Source organism: Melospiza melodia, chromosome 15, assembly GCF_035770615.1.
Source record: "Melospiza melodia melodia isolate bMelMel2 chromosome 15, bMelMel2.pri, whole genome shotgun sequence".
Lineage (NCBI taxonomy): Eukaryota > Metazoa > Chordata > Aves > Passeriformes > Passerellidae > Melospiza > Melospiza melodia.
Genome location: NC_086208.1, coordinates 19,346,005 through 19,364,814, shown reverse-complemented (window position 1 = coordinate 19,364,814; position 18,810 = coordinate 19,346,005). Strand labels below are relative to the sequence as shown.

The following is an 18,810-nucleotide window of genomic DNA, read 5'->3' as shown; positions in this document are numbered from 1 at the left end:
GCCCTTACCTGGCGGGATCTTGCACACCGTGGCCGGGTGCCAGCCGTAGCGCTGGTTGCAGTTCGGCGACTGCACGAAGATGGCGCTGTCGCTGAGGCACTCGGCGAACACCTCCCCGCCGATGTAGTACAGCCTCACGCCGCGGCCTGCCACACAGCGAGGGTCAGCGGGAAACACCGGGGAAAACACCGGGAAAAACTGAGCCCGGGGATGGGATAGCTCCCTCAGGGGGGAAAACACGGGGAAAAACTGACCCCGGAGATGGGTTAGCTCCCTCAGAAGGGAAAACTGACCCCGGGGTTGGGATGGCTCCCTCAGGGGAGATGAACTGCCCCAGGGCCTGGGACGATTCCGTCAGGGGGAAAATCACCGAGAAAAACTGACCCAGAAGTTGGGACTGCTCCCTCAGGGGGGGGAAAACTGACCCTGGGGTTGGGACGGCTCCCTGAGGGCAGAAAAATGTGCCAGGGGTGGATGGCTCCCTCGGGGGGGAAGCACCGAGGAAAACTGACCCGGGACCGGGATGGCTCCCTCAGGGGGAAAAACACCGGGAAAAACTCACCCCGGGGATGGGATGGCTCCCTCAGGGGGAGAAACTGACCCCAGGGCTGGGACGGCTCCCTGAGCCAGCTCTAAACCAGCAGCTCAGCCACCACTGATGGAAACTCTGTCCCACTGGACATTCCAATAAACTGCTCCAAGGGCAGGCGAGCTGAGGGAGGCAGGAGCAGCAGCTCCAGTTGGAATTGTACCTCCAGCCCCAGCCAGGTCCCTCCAACTCATGCACACTGATAGTTTCCATATGAATGTTCTATCAGTTAACACATGAAAGTCATCATTTCTATCAGTTAACACATGAAAATCATAATTTCTTCTGAAAGTCATCCCAGCTGGACACAACTGTTTGGAGATTTACTCAATGATTCAGAATGGAATTCCACAGCACTTCCAAATCCTGGCCTTTTGCTGAAGATGACTTTGTGTACCAGGACACATACATTGCCCATAGGTGTTTACACAAATCATTAAAATCTCAGTTAATAAAGGAACAAAGTTGAAGAATACATTTTGTTGCTCAAATAAACATTTGATGTGGTCTCACATTCCTGTCTGAATATGCTGCTTTCATCCTTCCACCGAGCAGAAGGACTCTGCTGCATTTAAAATCTGATTTCTGAATCTCGGTGGGTTCTGGGGATTGGAATATAATAATCTTCAAAACAAGTGAGAAAAGATCCTCCTGTGCAAAAGGGAGGATTCTCCAATTGCTCGGGAAAGGGGAGCAAAATTAGGACAAAAATTGGGTTCATTTTTGATAGGAGTCATCAGAAAACAGTAAAGAACAAGCAATTGACTTTTAGCAAAATTGCAGAAATTTGGGATGTTCCACTTAGAACAAGTTTCACTGAGAACAAATTGGCTGGGACCTTGGAGGAAAAGTGGAAATTGAGATGACAATCAAGGAGCTCAGTTTCCATTTATAAAAGGTCACTCAGAAAATAAAACAGTGCAGGAGGGGAAAAGAACACAGAAAATTATCCCTGACATCCCTCCAGATACACAGTGTGTGAAATGGTTTAAATTCTATGACATGCAGCAATTTTAGCGTTCCTTGGTGCATTTTTATATTACAATTATGTGAAAAATCACAATTAGTGTTGTTGTATGGAAGATCAGCCTGATATTCCCACCCTAAACCGGGCTCTAAACCGGCTAACAGAGGGTTTTGTAGAGGGGTTTTTGAGGAAGGGTTTCTATGGAGGAGTATTTGAGGAGGGGTTTCTGTGGAGGGGTTTCTATGGACGGGTTTTTGAGGAGGGGTTTCTATGGAGGAGTTTCTACGGAGGGGTTTTTGAGGAGGAGTTTTTGTGGAGGGGTTTTTGAGGAGGGGATTCTGTGGAGTTTTTGAGGAGGAGTTTTTGAGGAGGGGTTTCTATGGAGTGGTTTCTGTGGAGGGGTTTCTATGGAGGGGATTCTGTGGAGGAGTTTTTGAGGAGGGGATTCAGTGGAGGGGTTTTTGAGGAGGGGTATTTGAGGAGGGGTTTTTGAGGAGGGGATTCTCTGGAGGGGTTTTGAGGAGGGGTTTCTATGGAGGGGTTTTTGAGGAGGGGATTCTGTGGAGGGGTTTTGAGGAGGAGATTCTGTGGAGGGGTTTTGAGGAGGGGTTTCTGGGGGCAGCGCGTTACCGATGTGGCGCCGGGTGAGCTCCACGGCCGCGTTGCGGTTGACGTTGGACAGCAGCCCCAGGCAGAAGCGCTCCGAGTTGGAGGGGTCGGTGAAGCCGTCCACGGTCATGGAGGGCTGCGAGGCGTGGAAGGTCTCCCCCACCCTCTGGTTGAGCTCGTAGTAGGAGATGGAGCACCAGAAGGCCGGCTCGCAGTAGGTCACGGGCTGCAGGTCTGCACCAAACAAAAGCCACATCAGCCACAGCAAGGGAAAGGGGGATGGAAAAAATACAACCCAGCTGGTTCGGAATATTGTTCTGCTTCATTCCTCAGGCTCACTTCAACCAAGGTTTCTTTTTAATGGACCACAGCAAGGAGGTGACATCAGCCCTGGAGCTTCTGGCACGTGGAGCAATCACAGATAGTCAAAGGCATTACTCACTTAGCAAGTGGGGTGTCACTGAGCAGCCTCACACTTGGGGGAAATTAAATAAATAAACTCAGCTTTAACTATGAAATGTGGGATCCCTTTTAGGCAGACAGTTCCTTAAGGAGACAAAGAAAAGCAAGGAGCAGAAAACCTTGGCAAGCATAAAGCACAGACCTGCTGTCCATAGCACAGGTGTACTGCACCCTAAATCTGTGCACTTGCAACCAGTAAATCCAACTTTCCTTCTCACTGACCCTGCTGTGACCTCTCTGGCACTGGTGAAACCAGTAGAGTCTGAAAAGTATGCCCCAAACTGCCTTTAACAGTGGCATCAAAGTGATTTAAAAACCTTCCCAGTGCACTGGATCTCCAAGCACCACAGGAAAATCCATTTTCCCAGCAGGTGGAGGCTCAGCTCTTCCCCCGGGGTCCTGGTTTGCCTCATGGACCGAAGCCAAGGGGCTGAAGCTGAGGAGCAGAGGGAGCTGAGGCAGCCTCAGGAAGGCAGGTGGGCACTCTGACAGCACTGAGAGATTTCACTGCTCTACTGAAGCCCAGGAGACTCCAGCAGAGCAAGGCTCAAGGAGAATTTCCTGGAAATGCAGCCCAGGGAGGTGCCAGCCCTGCTGAGAGCCAAGCTGAGCAGGGACTGCAAAGCAGACCCAGCCAATTCCTGAGTGCTGCTCCCCACATCCAGGGCAGGAGAATTCCCTCCAGCCCTCCCTCAATTCATCACTTCACCCCCATTCAAATGGTGCTTAAAGAGAGAACAGAAGAGCTCCCATCTGGCCAAGGAGTTAACATCAAGCAGCAAAACCCAGGTTTTTCTCATCTGCTGCTCCTGCAGGGCTTAGGAGAATGTGGGGCTTAAGAGATCAACTCCAAAAAAATCCAAGACAGGTTTTCACCACCCCAGCCTCCTCTCACACTGACCAGGGTCTCTGCAGAGGTCTGGGAGCCTTTTCTCACCTGTACCTGTTACTCCATAACTTTCAGGCACAGGCTGGAGCAGCCAAAAGGCACCTTGGCTTCCTCTCCACTGCTGGAAGAGTTCCCATTAATCAGGAAAATCACTTTGCTTTCTGCTTTGTTACACGCTTTGCTGACAGCAAATAAGGAATTGAATAGAAGTACATCTGGGGAACTCTGTAATCCTTAGCAGTCTTCACAATCTATGAAATTTGGAGTTTGTACTCATCCCCAGCTTCTTTTACCTGCCACTTCCTCACATTTGAATTTTACAGCTCAAAGCAAGCCCCTCTTTGATAGAAACAGATTGTTTCACACATCCAGGAGTGCCACAAGTTTACTGTCCCTGCCTTTTTCTCCTGCACGTTCCATCTGGTGTTCCCACTGGAAACTGCCACAGCAGGCAAGTTTTCCCAGCAGCAGCTGTGGCCACCTCAGGACTGCTGTGGGCTCTGAGGCCCCAGCAGAGTTTGGAGAGAGGCCCAGCAAACACCAGCTCTGCCCAGAGCCTCCCAAGGTGAGAGCACCCACCAAAGAAAACACATCCGTTCCACATGACTGGGCTCTTACTCCACAGCAAGTGCTTTTCTAATCAAAACGCTGCTCAGCTCCAGAAAAATCAACTTGTGTTGATCCTTAAGTAATACCCTCAGGTTGGTGCTATTCAAGTTAGAAAAACACTGAAACCTCTCCATGGTTTTGTGGTCCTTTCCTTCAGAAACCACCTCCACCTCGCTGGGGCCCAAGGGAACTGTGGATTCCTCACTGAAGGATGTACAGAAATTTTATTTCTGGCTTATCTGCAGCCTGAGGAAAGACATAAACCAACAAATCCTGTTTGAGGAAAAGCTTGTCTCTAAAAACTGCAAGCAAGTTTTTTATGATGCTGCTTTCTCCTACGATTTGTAGTTTTAAACCTCAGCTTAAGCTGCTGTAGGATGGGCATGTTCTCTCTTGTGTTAGAGCTGTCCTAAATATTCATTTTCAATTTATGGCTTCAGTGTTTGGGGAAAAGGAAGAGAATGCAGCTCTGCTAAAGCCAAAGAGCCCTGTGGGGGTACACAATCAATAAAACAGGATACATGAAACCCGGGCAATTCCTGCCTGAATCGTCTCTGCACAATTTCAGCCTTGACTCAGACACAGCTTTGCTGTCAGAAGTGTCCTCTGGGCCCTGGGATGGTCCCAGCCCTGCATCCTCCCTGCCAGATCAAAGTCCTGGGGAGAATGTGCTGTGTGCTCTGCTCCCCTGTGACACAGGGAGGGAGGTTGTTACCCTGGTTCAGGGAGTGTGCTGATCACAGTGTGGCCCACAGCTCACTCAGATGTTCCCTGTGCCAATCCCAGCCCTCTCCTTGGGAACAAGGAGATGCTCCCTTCCCCCTGCAGCAGGGAGGGCTGGCTGTGCCCTGGGACAGGGACACAGGGACAGGGATGTGACAAGGGCCGTGTGCTCCCTGCTCTGGCAGCTCCTGCGTTGGGCCCTTCATGGGGCAATCCCTGACAATGGATTTCCTGTGCTCCAGGGATGGCCCCCTCGGAACAACAATGGCTGTGTGACCACAGGGCTGCTCCTCAGCCAGCCCCAATCCCTGACTTCATTCCCAGTGCCCACAGAATGCTGGCAACTCTCCTTTCATTTTGTTTTTAGTATTTCCCTCAGTCTGTGTTTCAGCAATAGGGAAGAGATCCTCGCATCTTGTGACTTCCACTTAAAGCTTTTGTTTGACAACTGAAAACTTGACAAGTGTAATTTGGAACCAAAACTCCAACACTTCCAACTCCAACACAAACTGAAGGGAGAATTTTTTTAAAAATCCCCAATATGTTACCTTGCAACACTTTTGTGCCTGGAATGGAAAGATGAAATTCCCTGAGCTCCCTCCATCCCAGTTTCAGCCTGCCATGGAAAACCTGCCCTGCCCTCGAGGTAACCCTGCCCCTGGTGTCACACTTGGTTTGCCTCATGCTGCTTTACTGCCTCTGCAATATGGCCATGGGATTTGGGTCCAAAGTTCAGTTTACGCAAAGTGAACTGTCCTAAAAGCTTCAGGTAGCTCTGCTCAAACAAACAAAGCAATCCTGGGACATTGTTTTCTTCATGGCAAAGCCCACTCTCTGCTCCAGAGCTGAGAAACCTCCTCCTTGCACACACTGCTGGGGTTTGGATTTCTGTTCCATTTCCTCCACAGACACACAGAAAGCCTCTGTGGACTCCTGCAGAGCAAAGTCCAGCCCTAGACAGTGGAGTTTGCTTCTCCAGGAACGACAGGAGTGCTGCAGCAGCTCACCAGCAGCTCCTTCCTGGGCTGTGCCATCAGGCTGAAGGTCTGACTTCCCTGAGAGCAGCTCCTTGCTGCTGATAAACCATTTACAACACTCATGTGATGGCAATTTTGCCCTTGGACACTTTTAAGTGTGGATCAGCTGCTCTTTCATTTCTTATTTCGTAGCTTCCTCAAAGGCAAAAATTTACAATAAAATTAAAAGCAACAAGAAGTTCTTCATTTGTGGAAGCTCCTGCCTGAGAGCAATAAATATGGTTTGCAAGAATTCAAAGGCATTTTTTAATGTTGGTAAATTAAACTGCTTCTCTGCTGTCTGCTCCTCAGACTACAAAGAGACTCCTCATGCTTTACCAGCTTCACCTGCTCCTTTTTTTGTCCCCAGACAGCACCTGAGACATCTGATGTGTTACCAACCAGTGTCCCTGTCAGGAAGGATATGAGGGCTCTCTTTCCTAGGAACTCCTCTCTGCCTTATGGAAGGCAGATACCACTTGCCAGCTTGAGTTTGTTACATGGAATTGGCTTTTTAAGTTGAAAAAAAAAAAAAAGGAAGAATTGCAGGAAAAATTGCAAGAACATCTCATCAGTTCTCACTGGGAAAAATGAAATAAAAACGTCTCAGTCATGCATTTTCTTCTTGGGCTGTAGCAGTTAAAGAAATAAAAGTTTTGTGTCACCATGGCAATATTAAAAAAGGAGGTGGGGGAAGAAATCCTCTGTTCAACAGCCCCAAGATATCCAAAAGTCAGCCAATGACTGACAAATTTTGGAGCAGTGTCAAAGTCCTGCGTGCCAGGATTAAAAGCATATGTAAACTTTATGGCCATGGTTATTCCAGAGGAGTCTCCAGTGGGCTCTGTCTGCTGCCTTAATGAACAGTTGGGGAGCTGATCCTGCAGCCAGGCAGAGCTGGGAGGGATTTTTATGGCACAGCAATTCCAAACAGGCCAGGAGCTCAGAGTGGTGGAGATCAGAATGAACAGACGGGGTGGAACTTTTGAGATAACAGAGGTGCAGAGAGAGCCACAAAAGCTCTCCCTTCTCCTCAGGGTTGCCCTGTTCTGCCCCAGGTGTGGGATGAGACAGTGCCAGCCATGGCCTGACAGAGCCCTTGGGGCTGGAATGTGCTCCCTGTGCCCAGGATGGAGCTGGGGGGGGAAACAACTCCAGACTGCAGAGTGATTTGGGTTTGGGTGAGGAAAAGCAGCTGCTGTGAGCCACATCAGTCCTCCCCTGATCTCCCCCACCAGCACCACCCCTGGAATGCTGACCATGACCTCTCCATTCCCTGGCATTCCTGCACATTCCCTGCTCATTTGGGCTCTCCAGCCCCACACCAACCAACCTCCTCCACTCCTCTGTGCTCAGACCATGCTCAGTCTCACAGAATCACACAATTCCAGGATAGGCTGGGTTGGAAGGGACCTTAAATCCCATCCAGTCCCACCCCTGCCATGGCAGGGACACCTTCCCCTGTCCCAGGGTGCTCCAGCCTGGCCCTGGGCACTGCCAGGGATCCAGGGGCAGCCCCAGCTCCTCTGGGAATTCCAGCCCAGCCCCTCCCCACCCTCCCAGGGAACAATTCCCTGCTCACATCCAACCCAAAGCTGCCCTATGGGAGATTCAAACCATTGGAATACTGCAAGAAGTGCACAACTTCCACAGCATCATCCAAATGTCACCCTCTTGGCTGTAATTACAGCTGCCAGGATCATGTGCTTACCCAGGTTGTTGTGTGCTGGAGACATGGGGTTTGGTGATAGGTTTGGAGAACCTGAAAATCAAGAAGGGGTAATTATTGCTATGGAATCTGCACCAGGAAAAACATTCACAGGATCTGCAGGGCTGCCCAGGCTTGTTGGAGGGACAGCCCAGTGCTCACTGCAGCCTCATTTCTGACACTGCAGCTTCTCTCATGTTCACTACTCCTTAAATATCAGCTTGCTGCCCCTTCACAGGGAATTCACTGGAGTTTAACCCATTAATTTCCCACACTGAGCAGCACTTGGCTGTTTTGCTTTCAGGTACCATCCTGACAAACCCAGTTAGCTGGACATTAAAGAGCTTGGGTGCACACTGCCAGACAAAATAAAATTAAAACCATAACATTTATATCCCAAATCCTGCTAGGTTTGGGACAATGGAGTGTTGGATCAGGTTACACAGATCTGACCAAAAAGCTGTCAGAGTTTTATCCTCCATCATGTAAATTTGCCACCAATTCTGGGCCTATAATTTCAGTATCTGCACTTGGATGTCCCATGGATGCAGACTGATGGTGCAGCCCATTTTTACATTTCCTTTCACATTGTTCTGAGCTGGTTTCTTTTTTTTTTTTTTTTTTCTATAAAGAGGGAAGTCCATGACATGTGAACATTAATATGGGCTATTTGAACATAATATATGGATTATCTGAATATTAATTAGGTACCCTCATTCCAAACCTGGCTACTTCTTTTTGTGGCAATGAGAGAAAACCTGGACATTGAACTTCCTTTGGGACACAGCCACTAAATTAAAACCCCAAAGGTGACTCACCTGCATCCATGCTGGGGTTCATCTGGTGGTCACTGGTTTCTCCATCCTCACTCAGGTAGCCTGGAGGAGGGGTCTCTGGAGGCACAAAACCATCACACTGTCAGTGCAACTGAAAACTCTGGATTTTAGGCACCAAAAACATTCACTTTGTCATTCACAAGGAGCTCAAATTCTTTTTTATTACTTTTCTTTCTCAAGCTGCTGGAAGGAGGAGCCAGCACAGCCAGGGTGATATCCATATTTGTGAATAACAGAGGAGGGGGAAAACAAAAAAATCCGGATTTTCAGTCCCATGAAACTTTAAGCCATGGAGGCAGTTTTCTGTCCACATATTTCTCCTCTCCTGGAGTGCAGCTGCATAACTTGTCCATGCAAATAAGGTGTAAATTGCTTGTAAAATAGATACATAAATAGAAGAGCTCAATTCCATCAGAAATTTGGAGAGTTTTACTCAAAATGGCTGAATTTCATGCAAATCTCAAGTCAATAAGGAAACATCCAGTTTAGATTTCACAATAAACTGAAGTTGCACCACTGAATGCAGAGGTGAGTTTAAACCCAACAAAACCAAGCCATGAACATGCTGAGTGCCCCATTTACAATTCCCAGCTATTCCTGCACTCTGTAGCTCCAGAGGAACACTGGAAAGGAAGATTGCCAGGTTGGGACTGCCTGTGCTCTCTGCCCCTTCCCTCTGCTCCCTTATGGAAGACACAAGGTACCTGGAATGTAGTTGCTCTGGGGCTCGATACCTGCAGGGAAGTTAGTGTTCTCAGGGATGGAGTGGCTGTAGTCATCCAGGGGCGGGAACTCGGCCGGGATCTCCGTGTGCCGCGGCACCAGCACCGGGGGCAGCACTGCCAGAGAACAGCAGTGAGGGCAGGGAAACAGCAGGAACAGGAGAACCAGGCTGGAGAGACAGCTTCAAACACAGGGCAGCACTGCCAGAGAACAGCAGTGAGGGCAGGGAAACAGCAGGAACAGGAGAACCAGGCTGCAGTGACAGCTTCAAACACAGGGCAGCACTGCCAGAGAACAGCAGTGAGGGCAGGGAAACAGCAGGAACAGGAGAAACCAGGCTGCAGTGACAGCTTCAAACACAGGGCTCGTTAAGGGACAGGATTTGATGTTTGCCTCTGGAATAACAGCAGCAGGTGAGGATGCTGTTTATTCCCAGCTGGGAATGGGACAGAGCTTATCTGAGCACATCTGCTCTCTGTGCCCCCTTGCAGCTCTGCTGGAAACACCATTTAGGAGATGGTGCACCCCATGATTCCCAAGGAATGAGTTTCCCATAGGATGGAGCAGGCAGGTGGGATTAGCATAAACATCCTGCCTGGCTCTGCAGATCTGTGCTGACATGCAGCAGAAGCTCCTGCAGCTCCAGATCAAAGTCTCTTCCAGAGGCAGGAGGAGACTCCAGAACAGGAAGCTTGGAGCTGTTCTTAGACCCAGCTCAACAGTTTATCCTGAATTTAACCCCAGCAGTGAGGGATGCACAGAACACTGCCATGCTTCCTGCTGTGAGTTATGTGCACACTGGGAACCTGCTCACTGGGATTTCATCATTTCCCAACGATATTTTCCCTGAGTGAACGTTCATAAATTATGCTACTGCAGAGAGGAAGGGATTATCACCAATAATAGACAATGCCCTCAGAGATGTCCCCTGCTGCAGGAGAGGCTGGGGAGGGCAGGATCCCCTGGGAATGCCCTCGGAGATGGCTCCTGCTACAGGAGAGGCTGGGGAGGGCAGGATCCCCTGGGAATGCCCTCAGAGATGGCTCCTGCTGCAGGAGAGGCTGGGAATGGCAAGGATCCCCTGGGAATGCCCCTGGAGATGCCCCCAGCTGCAGGAGAGGCAGGGGGCAGGGCTGTGCTGTACCTGGGGTCTCCACTCTCTGGTAGTGGTAGGGGTTGACGCAGACCTCGTCCTTCTTCATGTTGAAGGCGAACTCGCACATCTCCATGGCGCGCAGCTCGTGGTGGCTGTGCAGGTCGGGCCAGCGCCACAGGCGGCAGTAGATGACGTGGGGGAGCCCCTTCCTGTGGGACACCTGCAGCCTTCCATCCAGGGACCTGCACAGGGGACACAGGGCTGTGAGCCTGCAGTCAGACAGGGACACACGGCTGCCTCTGCCCTGGCACGGTCACCAACAAACACCTGGCACGGTCACCGATACCCAGAGCTGCCAGGCCGCCGCTGGTGCCCACCCTCAGGGCAAGGATTTCCCTCCAAAAGCAGTAAAATCATGGAATCCCAGCCTGGTCTGGGTTGGAAGGGATCTTAAAGCCCATCCAGTGCCATCCCTGCCATGGCAGGGACACCTCCCACTGTCCCAGGCTGCTCCAAGCCCCAGTGTCCAGCCTGGCCTGGGACATTCCATGGATCCAGGGGCAGCCCCAGCTGCTCTGGGAATTCCAGCCCAGCCACTCCTCACTCTCACAGGGGACAATTCCTTCCCAAATCTCATCTAACCCCACCCTCTTTTATCTGAGACCATTCCCTGTGTCCTGTCCCTCCATCCCTAGTCCCAAGTCCCTCTCCAGCTCTCCTGGAGCCCCTTCAGGCCCTGGATGAAGCATCCTCAACAAATAATATCTGTTTTATGCAACAGCTCTGCTCTGGATTTCCTTTTGGAGATCTGGATTTTTAACTTGTTTCTTTACTATTTTATGGTTGATTAGGAGGCAGAGACAGAAGCTACAGCCAGCAAGAACAGGACAATTCAGTGGCACTCAAAACACTGACATTTCCTAAACAAGCAGGGTTTGCACAGCTCTCAGCCAAATCTGCTGTGCTTGGAAAGGTGTTACACCTTAAAATGTGTGTTAATAAACCTGGACTCTTAAGACACAGATAGATGAATTTTCATTGTGACCAAATCAATATAGATACCATTTTGTAAACTTATCAACTATGTCTATATAAAGTTCAGGGACCCTTACAAACAACCCAGACTTCCACTTTTGTTTCCAAGTTGCAGCTTGAAAGCAAATACAGAGTTTTTACAGCATTGCTTATTTTTATTTTTACATCTACCCTGTGTCTCCTGCAGCTCATTTTTTCACCTAATCCCATCCTCACCCCAGAACAGCCTTTTCCTAGCAAAGCTTCCCAGAAGCAGGACAAGAGTTTTCAGCTCCTCTCCAGCAGAGGAAAAGGCTGGAGCAGGGTCTCCTCCACCCTGGATGAATGGGAGCTGCCCCCAGGCACTTCCTTTGAAGTCTAACCCTTCATTTCCCTTGCTTTTCCTAATGACCCAAATGAAACACTTCAGGGCTTTGGTGAAATGAAATATTTCTCTTTTTTAATTTGTCAAGGAGAGAGAAAAATAAAGAAAATTGAAATTTTACCCAGAATTATTTCCCCTGGTTCTTTGTGTTGGCAGCAGAGTTAGAAAAACAAAGCGAACCCAAAGCAAAGCACACAGACAATTATCCCAAAGAGGCTGGGCTCATCTTGGCTGCCCTAGCAGAGTTTTCCCAAAAGCTGCTCTGGCAGAGCTTGGTACCACACACACCTCTGCAAACACTGCTACAACAACAGGCAAGGCAAAACACAACTGATTCCAGCCAAAACTGGGGAGTATTCCCAAGGAGAGTGGCTACACCTGAGCTGCTGGGAAAGCTGGGAATTCTGGTGTTGATTTCACTGGAGCCAAGACTGCAGTGATGCGACTTCCAAACTAACCAGGTTTAAAAAAAATACATATGAAAATATTCACTGAATTTAGCAAAAGGAGATGAGACAAGGAATAAACCAGGAGTGCTTCTCCATCCCCCTCACCTTTGCCTGCCTGGCAGCATTTCTGGCATCCAAGTGAGGAAAAAAGAGAAAAAAGAAGGCTCAGAGAGAATGTTCCAAGCATCCCAGCAGTGGGAAGGGTTACTGCTGCCCCCAGTCTCCAGCAGCACGTGGGCACTGTGGATTTGGGCAGAGCAGCTGAGCTGGGGCATTCACACAAAATGTGTTTGACTTTGGGGTGATTTCCAAGGATGGGGCTCTCCCTGCATTCCCCAACAACAACCTCCCCAGTCAGCTGGGGTGGGAAAGGCTCTTCCTGCCCCCACACAGGCTCTGCCCACAGCACAGACACAGATGGAATTCCCTGCACTTTTATCTGGAGAGACTTTTTACAATGACACAGCCATCTGGTTTATTTTCCAGTCCAGCAACCTCCCCTCTCCCCTCCATAAGAGATATGGTAATAGGAATGATATTCCCCCAAAGCCCTGGGGGTTCCTTGGGTTTTTCTGGTTGGGAAATCTCTCCTTAGGCTCCCCATGAGGGATTTGGGACAAACCAGCATCACCTGCACGTCCCTGAGAGCGTGGCTGGGAACTGGGCAGCTCCACTTGCTGCTGCTGTTCTGCCCCAACCCTCCAGGAGCATTTTCCTCAGCCCTCAAGGGGCTTTTTGTCCCAAGGAACAGCTCCTGGTGTGGCTGAGATGGGGCAGGAGATGAGAGGAGCCAACACTGCTCTGCCCCAGGGGTGACCCAGCACAGGTGCCATGGAGCCATCCCATCATGATCTCCAGGGCACACACAACTTCTTCCTTCTCCTGCTCCTGTTCTGAAGCACGGGCTGACCCCAAAGCATCCCAGAGCTCAGCACAGCCAGACTTCATTACAATCAGCAGAATTTAACCCCAGATTTCCTGGGGACGCTGAACTGTTCCTCCCTTTTACCTTTCCTCAAACCAGCCTGGGCTGAGCAGTTCTCCCTGTACAACTGCCTTGATATATTTATTATTCCATACTATTTAACAGGATTGCTTTTGAAACTACCAAAAATTTTTGGGAAAAATTTAGTATTGGGTTTTTCTCTAAAAAACCAGCATGTTGCAATGAATTTGCAAGGGTGAGGCCACAGTGGGCACCAGCCAACCTGTGCTAAGTTTGTTATCAAAACCTCAGCAATTTGTCAAAGCTATTAGAACAACAATTGTGCTAAATTAAGAAAGAAGAGGCTGAGAAACCGAATACCAAGACCACACAAACTAGATAACAGAAGGCTGAAACACCTAGACCAGAACCAATCATCTACTCCAAGAAATACAAACAGCAAACGAGTGAACAAGACAAAGACACCAATCAACAAGTGTGTGCTTAGTCATTTGTACAATCTATAAATATATGTGTAATGTAAACAATAAACAACTTCTACTTAATCATATTAATCAGTTATACAAGAGCCCCACATTTCCACAAAACCAGCACAGTTTGTGCTCTGTCATCCCAGTATTCCAAGGAGTCCTTGAGAGCCAAAACCCCTCAGGCTGAGCACCTTCAGCAGGGATCCATCCTTAAAGCCATTTCCTAGGGAAATGTACCACACCAAGCTGCCTCTCCAAGGCCAAAAGCTGCTCAAAGAGCAAAGGGCATCAGTGAGGCTTTAATGGCAAAACCAGCGAGGGGAGGGAAAAAAATGACAGCAACATCGAAGCTTTATTTTTAAACAATCTGTCTGAACTAAACAGGAGAACATTGCACAACCTGAATTTGATTTCCAGGCCTGACTGGGGTTTTTTTCTGCTTGTTTGGGGTTTGCTGTTGTTGGGGTTTTTCTGTTGGGGTTTGTTTTGTGGTTGCTTTTTTTAACTGTATTTAATTTGAAAGATCCTGGATTGCGAAAGACAAAAAACCCACCCCACGTTCTGAAAGTTTTTGGTCAATTTATTTGTTCCTCTTTGAGCATTTAGCAGCTATCTTTAGATGGATACTGAAACTCTGCCTTGCACCCATCCTCCTGCTGTAAAAGCAAAGCTGAAATCAGGGGTGCAAAACCCAGGAGTGCAAATTAAGGAGAGTGATCTAAGCAATCAAAGAGTTTTGCCCAGGTTGGAAAAATTCAGACTTACTCCATTAGAAATCCAATCCCTTCCCCTCCCCATCAGTTTTATATCCCTGTCATTAATCTTGCAAGAGAGCAAAATGCCTGGAAAACTCAAGTATCCAGCAACATCACTGTGTGCAAAAAAGGAAAGAAAGAAAAACCATCAGGAGAAAAAGTGAAATTATTCACTTTAAAAACCACGAGCAGGAGCTGGTTTTTAAACCCATGACTAATAAGTTGCCAGTTGCTCCAAAATGCACCAAGAACTGTGGCCACAGGCTGTGATTTTCTCCTGAACACAGAACATGGTGAGCAGTTCCTTACTGGCCCTGCAGTAGGGAAATTGCATTTATTCCTGCAGCAGAATCTGGTGTTGTGTGCAGAGCTCTGCAATATCCACAGGGCTTCACTGAGCACTTGGAGAAAATCTCAACTTTCCCTCAACAGCGGCCAAACCAACAAGAGGGAATAAAAAAATGACCCACACAGCACATTTGTAACTCCAGAGCTGATCCTCTGCCATCTCTTTCCCCTCAATTTGCTCAGCATCGCTGAATTTTCCAATTTCTGGGGCACTTCTAACAGTGCTGTCATTCAAAGTCTGGAAAAAGAAGTTCCCGGTGTCAAGCTGAGGTTTGCAATGTGCTACCAGAGAGGAAACTAATAATTAACACTCCTGTTGAAAATTTATAGAAGATTAAAATAATTAATAAATGTAATTTTCAACATATGCCTATGGAGAGGGAAAGTTTTTATAACCTCCAAATGAATGGAGTTAAAGGATTTTCCCAAAGCAAAAGAAAAGTTTTGAGGCAGAGCCAAGACCAGGAGAGAAGAGTGAATCTCTCCCTCAGTACTCTCAGTGATCACCCCTATTCTGTGCTGGTAAATCTCTCATCTGGTTCTTTCTTCCCACTAAAATCCTCTTTTGGATTTGGAAGGAAACCACACATCCCTTACAAAACAACCCACAGCACCAAGTAAAGAGAAATCCATCTTTTCTGCTGGTGCTGCACAATTCCTCTGCCCGAGTCTCCTTTGTTCTGGGTCTGCAAAGGAGCTGATAATGGCAAAAATTACCAATACCTCCTGTGGAAATGGTTTTTACCTGCCCATTTCCACCCCAGTCCTTGCAGCCTCCCTTCCCCCTGCAGGGCTGAAGAACTCCAGCCCTGGGAGTTGATGTCAGGATCAGATTATGACAGCATGAGTCATTTATTAAGATTCCAGTAAGCTCTTTAGCAGGTGCCTTGAGACCGTATTTTTCAGAGTCTAATTTCACATTCAGACATAAGTACATTTTATTGGTTTACCATAAACTCTCTGCCCATTGTTGCTGCTCCACACAGCCTTGTCCCCCTTCCAATCTCAGTTGAATTCAGATTTCTTTGAAGCTATGGAGAGATCTCATTTTCTCCTATATCACCAACTATTTTTTCTCCTGTATTTTTCACTGATCTCTGTTATTTACACCCCTTCTGTTTCTGCCCCAGCTACAGGATATTGGTTGGTGGCTACCAAACCCAGCTCCCTCTCCTCTATTTTTAGCCATTTTGTAATTTTATGCCCCTCTATTTCTTTCAGCTCCTCCTTTTCCTGATAGCCAGGAGCACAGCAAACAAATCAGATACCCCAGAGACCCAAGCACACCCCCTCCTACCCCAGAAAGGACAGAATATACCCTAATGCTTAATTAAGGCTTAATCACAAACCCACTTCCAAACTTCCTAATATACATTCCAATATTTCTGCCTTTTCTCCACTGAAAATATAAGTGGGATTTGAGGTTGTGTTTCCGAAAGTATTGCATCCCTGGGACCTCTAAATGTGAAACCCAGTTTTTCTAAGCAGTCCTGGTCCTTTTATTTATTTCAGCAAAGTTTATTGGCCCAAATCTGTGTCAGACTGACTGAAATTTATTTGTGCTTGAGCCTTAAGGGTGCAGGGAGGGGACCCAGGAGAGGTTTCTGAACGTGCCTTTTTGAAAAGTCATTTATCAGAGCCCGTCACTCCTTCCCCGAATCCTGTATTTAACTCCAGAGCTGAAATCCAAACCCCAGCACTCTTTCATCCAAGCAAAGCAGCAACTTCCCCTCTCCCAGGAGACTCCAGGCATCCTGAAGGGGCCGTGGCCTTGCATGGGCAGGGCACTTTCAGGAGGAGAAAAGGGATGGATGGAAATGCCAAGGAAATTCAGATCATCTTCCACAACCCAGAGTGCATCCACAACAAAAGCACTTCAAGGGAGACTGAATTACTGGAGCACATGGCAATCAGAAAGGAGAAAAAGGCAAAAAAGCTGCTGTAAAGCTCAGTTATTCTGTCTGCCTCCACGGTACTTACACTGATTTACATTAATTATCCAGTTTCTATGTGCATCTTCTTGATACTGTAGGGAAAAAACCCTCCTATTTTCACTGAAATCAAGAGAGTTCTGCAAATCAGCATCAGCTGTTGATATAACCCAGATAAACCAGAGCTAGAGAACCCAGGAAAGAAAGGAAAAAGAAACTTGTGCTGCACAGTGTTTGGACAGACGCCTCACACCAAGAACTGCTGCCCCAAATATGTGTGTGCTAACAAAAGCAAAGGGGAAATCTGAGGGAGGGTGGAAAATGACAGTTTTAAGACCTTGGCCTCCCCTCCACAATATATACAATTCCCAGTGCCTTCAACAGAACCTTCATATAAATACCAGAGTCAAAACTGGCTCCTCAGACAAATGTTTGTGCATTCTATCAAGTTGGGCCAAAGCCAACATTTCTTATGGAAACATTTCTGGTGGTCCTGGACAAAGAACATGTTTACTTTATAGCAGATATAGCTAAAAATACATTGTGCTCCAGCCTCCAATTATCTTGTTTGGAATAGTTTGAGGCTACTCGAGGCTCGTTGCTGTTATTTTCTTTATTATACAGTGAAAATGCTGCTGCTTTTCCTGTAATTTGAAAAGCAGCTATTTGCAGGTCTGCCCATCTGCGTTTGGCCCTCCCCCGCACGGATAATGAGATCCAGGGTGAAATTTTCCAGAGTGCCCATCGCCCATTTCCAAAAGCAACTCAAGGCAGAGATCAATGCTCTGCTGGAATTACAGAGGCCTTTCAAGTCTTCCCTTAATCCCACTGCCTCTGTGCTCTATTGCTTCCCAAGCTGGCTTAGCAGCCACTCACAGATGTAATTATTTGCACAACCAGCAGCAATTAACAGCACAGCACAAACAGGGGGACCTGCTCCCACAGACTTCCTCCAGCTCCTCCCCAGGGATGTCCTTTGGGACCCATCCCCACGTGAGGGGTCTGGTCTCCTTTCAATAAAACCCAGCTTGCTCACAAAAATCTTTCTGGGCTCCTTACAGGCTCTCCCCTCTTCCCAAGGAATTATTTCCCCAGCTCTGTATTCCAGAGGAGCTTTCCCAGCTCCAGTGAATCAGTTGTGGGTGAATCACTTCCCATGTGCTTCATCCCAGAGCAATTCCCACAGGCTTCCCCCTAATCCCGATGACACAGAGCGACCCAAACAAACCCCGGAGTTTCCAGCAGGAGTTTCCAGCAGGAGTTAACCAAGGTGTGTGCTGAGGTGAAAAGGGTACTGGAAGCAGGCTCTGTTCATTTTACAGCTCTGAGTTGCTCTGTTGTGAGTCACCAGCCATGCAGGAGCACTCCAGCCCCAAAAGCAGCCCCAAAGAATGGGATGGCTTTGGGGAGTGCTGCAGATTTCAGATGGAGCTGCTCATGAAAAGCTCACACGAGTTAATATTGAACAGTCCCTTCTATTGGTAACTGCCAGTGAAATCAGTGTTGGCTGTGTTTGCAGGAAGCATTTTGGAACCTCCTCTGTCTCATAATCAGCTTTTACAGCACCTCAGAGGAGGCTGAGGGCAGGCAGGAGGTGCTGCTGCTTTTGGGGTTATTACTCTGATCTATCCTTACAGTAAGAAAAATGGGTTCTTTGGACCAGAGAGGTGGAAGCAGCTTCAGCTGAAATATATATTTTTCCCACACCTCAGACTCTCAGCAGCAAAAAGGAAGCTGTGTATGGGGCCTACCTGAAAGGTTCCTTTCTTCCTGTGACTCTCCAGAACAGGGGCAAGGGTTGTTTTCATGCAGAGAAGTCACTCCCTCAGCCAAGATAATTATCTCATTCATGGAAGCCAAATTCTGCCTCCATAAATTACAGATTATGTTATAAAAACCTGAAAAACTTTGAGAAAAGGAGGGGGAAGAGTATCTTATCTTCTCCATGCTGTGAGACACAAGGGATTCTCTGCTTGCCAAAAATGTAGTTTTTCCACGGTGCTGCTGTCTGGATGCAGCATTTCCCTCTGTCCTTCCCTCTTCCCTGGTGCTCCTGGAGCAGTGATGTCTAACTCCAAAGCTGAGCTCTGACTAATGCAGGATGTGTGGGAGAGCAGCTCAGTGAATAAGAGCTCTCCACAGCACCAGGATCACGCCAAGTCAGTCACTCTTATCACCCAAACAGGATCTCCAGTGTGTGTGCACAGGGCCCTTCCTGCTCCTGGAAATCCAGCTGGGGTGACACCAAATGCAGCAGGAAGAAGCAAGTGGCTAAAATCAACATA

The 18,810-nt window shown here is 48.1% G+C and overlaps 1 protein-coding gene across 3 annotated transcripts in view; it reads right to left on the bottom strand.

Annotated features, from left to right (window-relative positions):
• SMAD3 (SMAD family member 3) overlaps positions 1 to 18,810 on the bottom strand; it is a 68,619-nt gene that overhangs the window by 8,241 nt on the left and 41,568 nt on the right. Inside the window, exons 2-7 of one of the 3 annotated variants that reach the window (XM_063170004.1) lie at positions 10,276 to 10,469; positions 9,113 to 9,247; positions 8,391 to 8,465; positions 7,576 to 7,626; positions 2,187 to 2,399; positions 9 to 146 (exon numbers count right to left, since the gene is read on the bottom strand). In XM_063170004.1, coding sequence (XP_063026074.1) covers positions 9 to 146; positions 2,187 to 2,399; positions 7,576 to 7,626; positions 8,391 to 8,465; positions 9,113 to 9,247; positions 10,276 to 10,469 — 806 coding nt within the window. The remainder of the gene's footprint in view (positions 1 to 8; positions 147 to 2,186; positions 2,400 to 7,575; positions 7,627 to 8,390; positions 8,466 to 9,112; positions 9,248 to 10,275; positions 10,470 to 18,810) is intronic. The other 2 variants (XM_063170005.1, XM_063170006.1) reach the window with 2 other exon arrangements.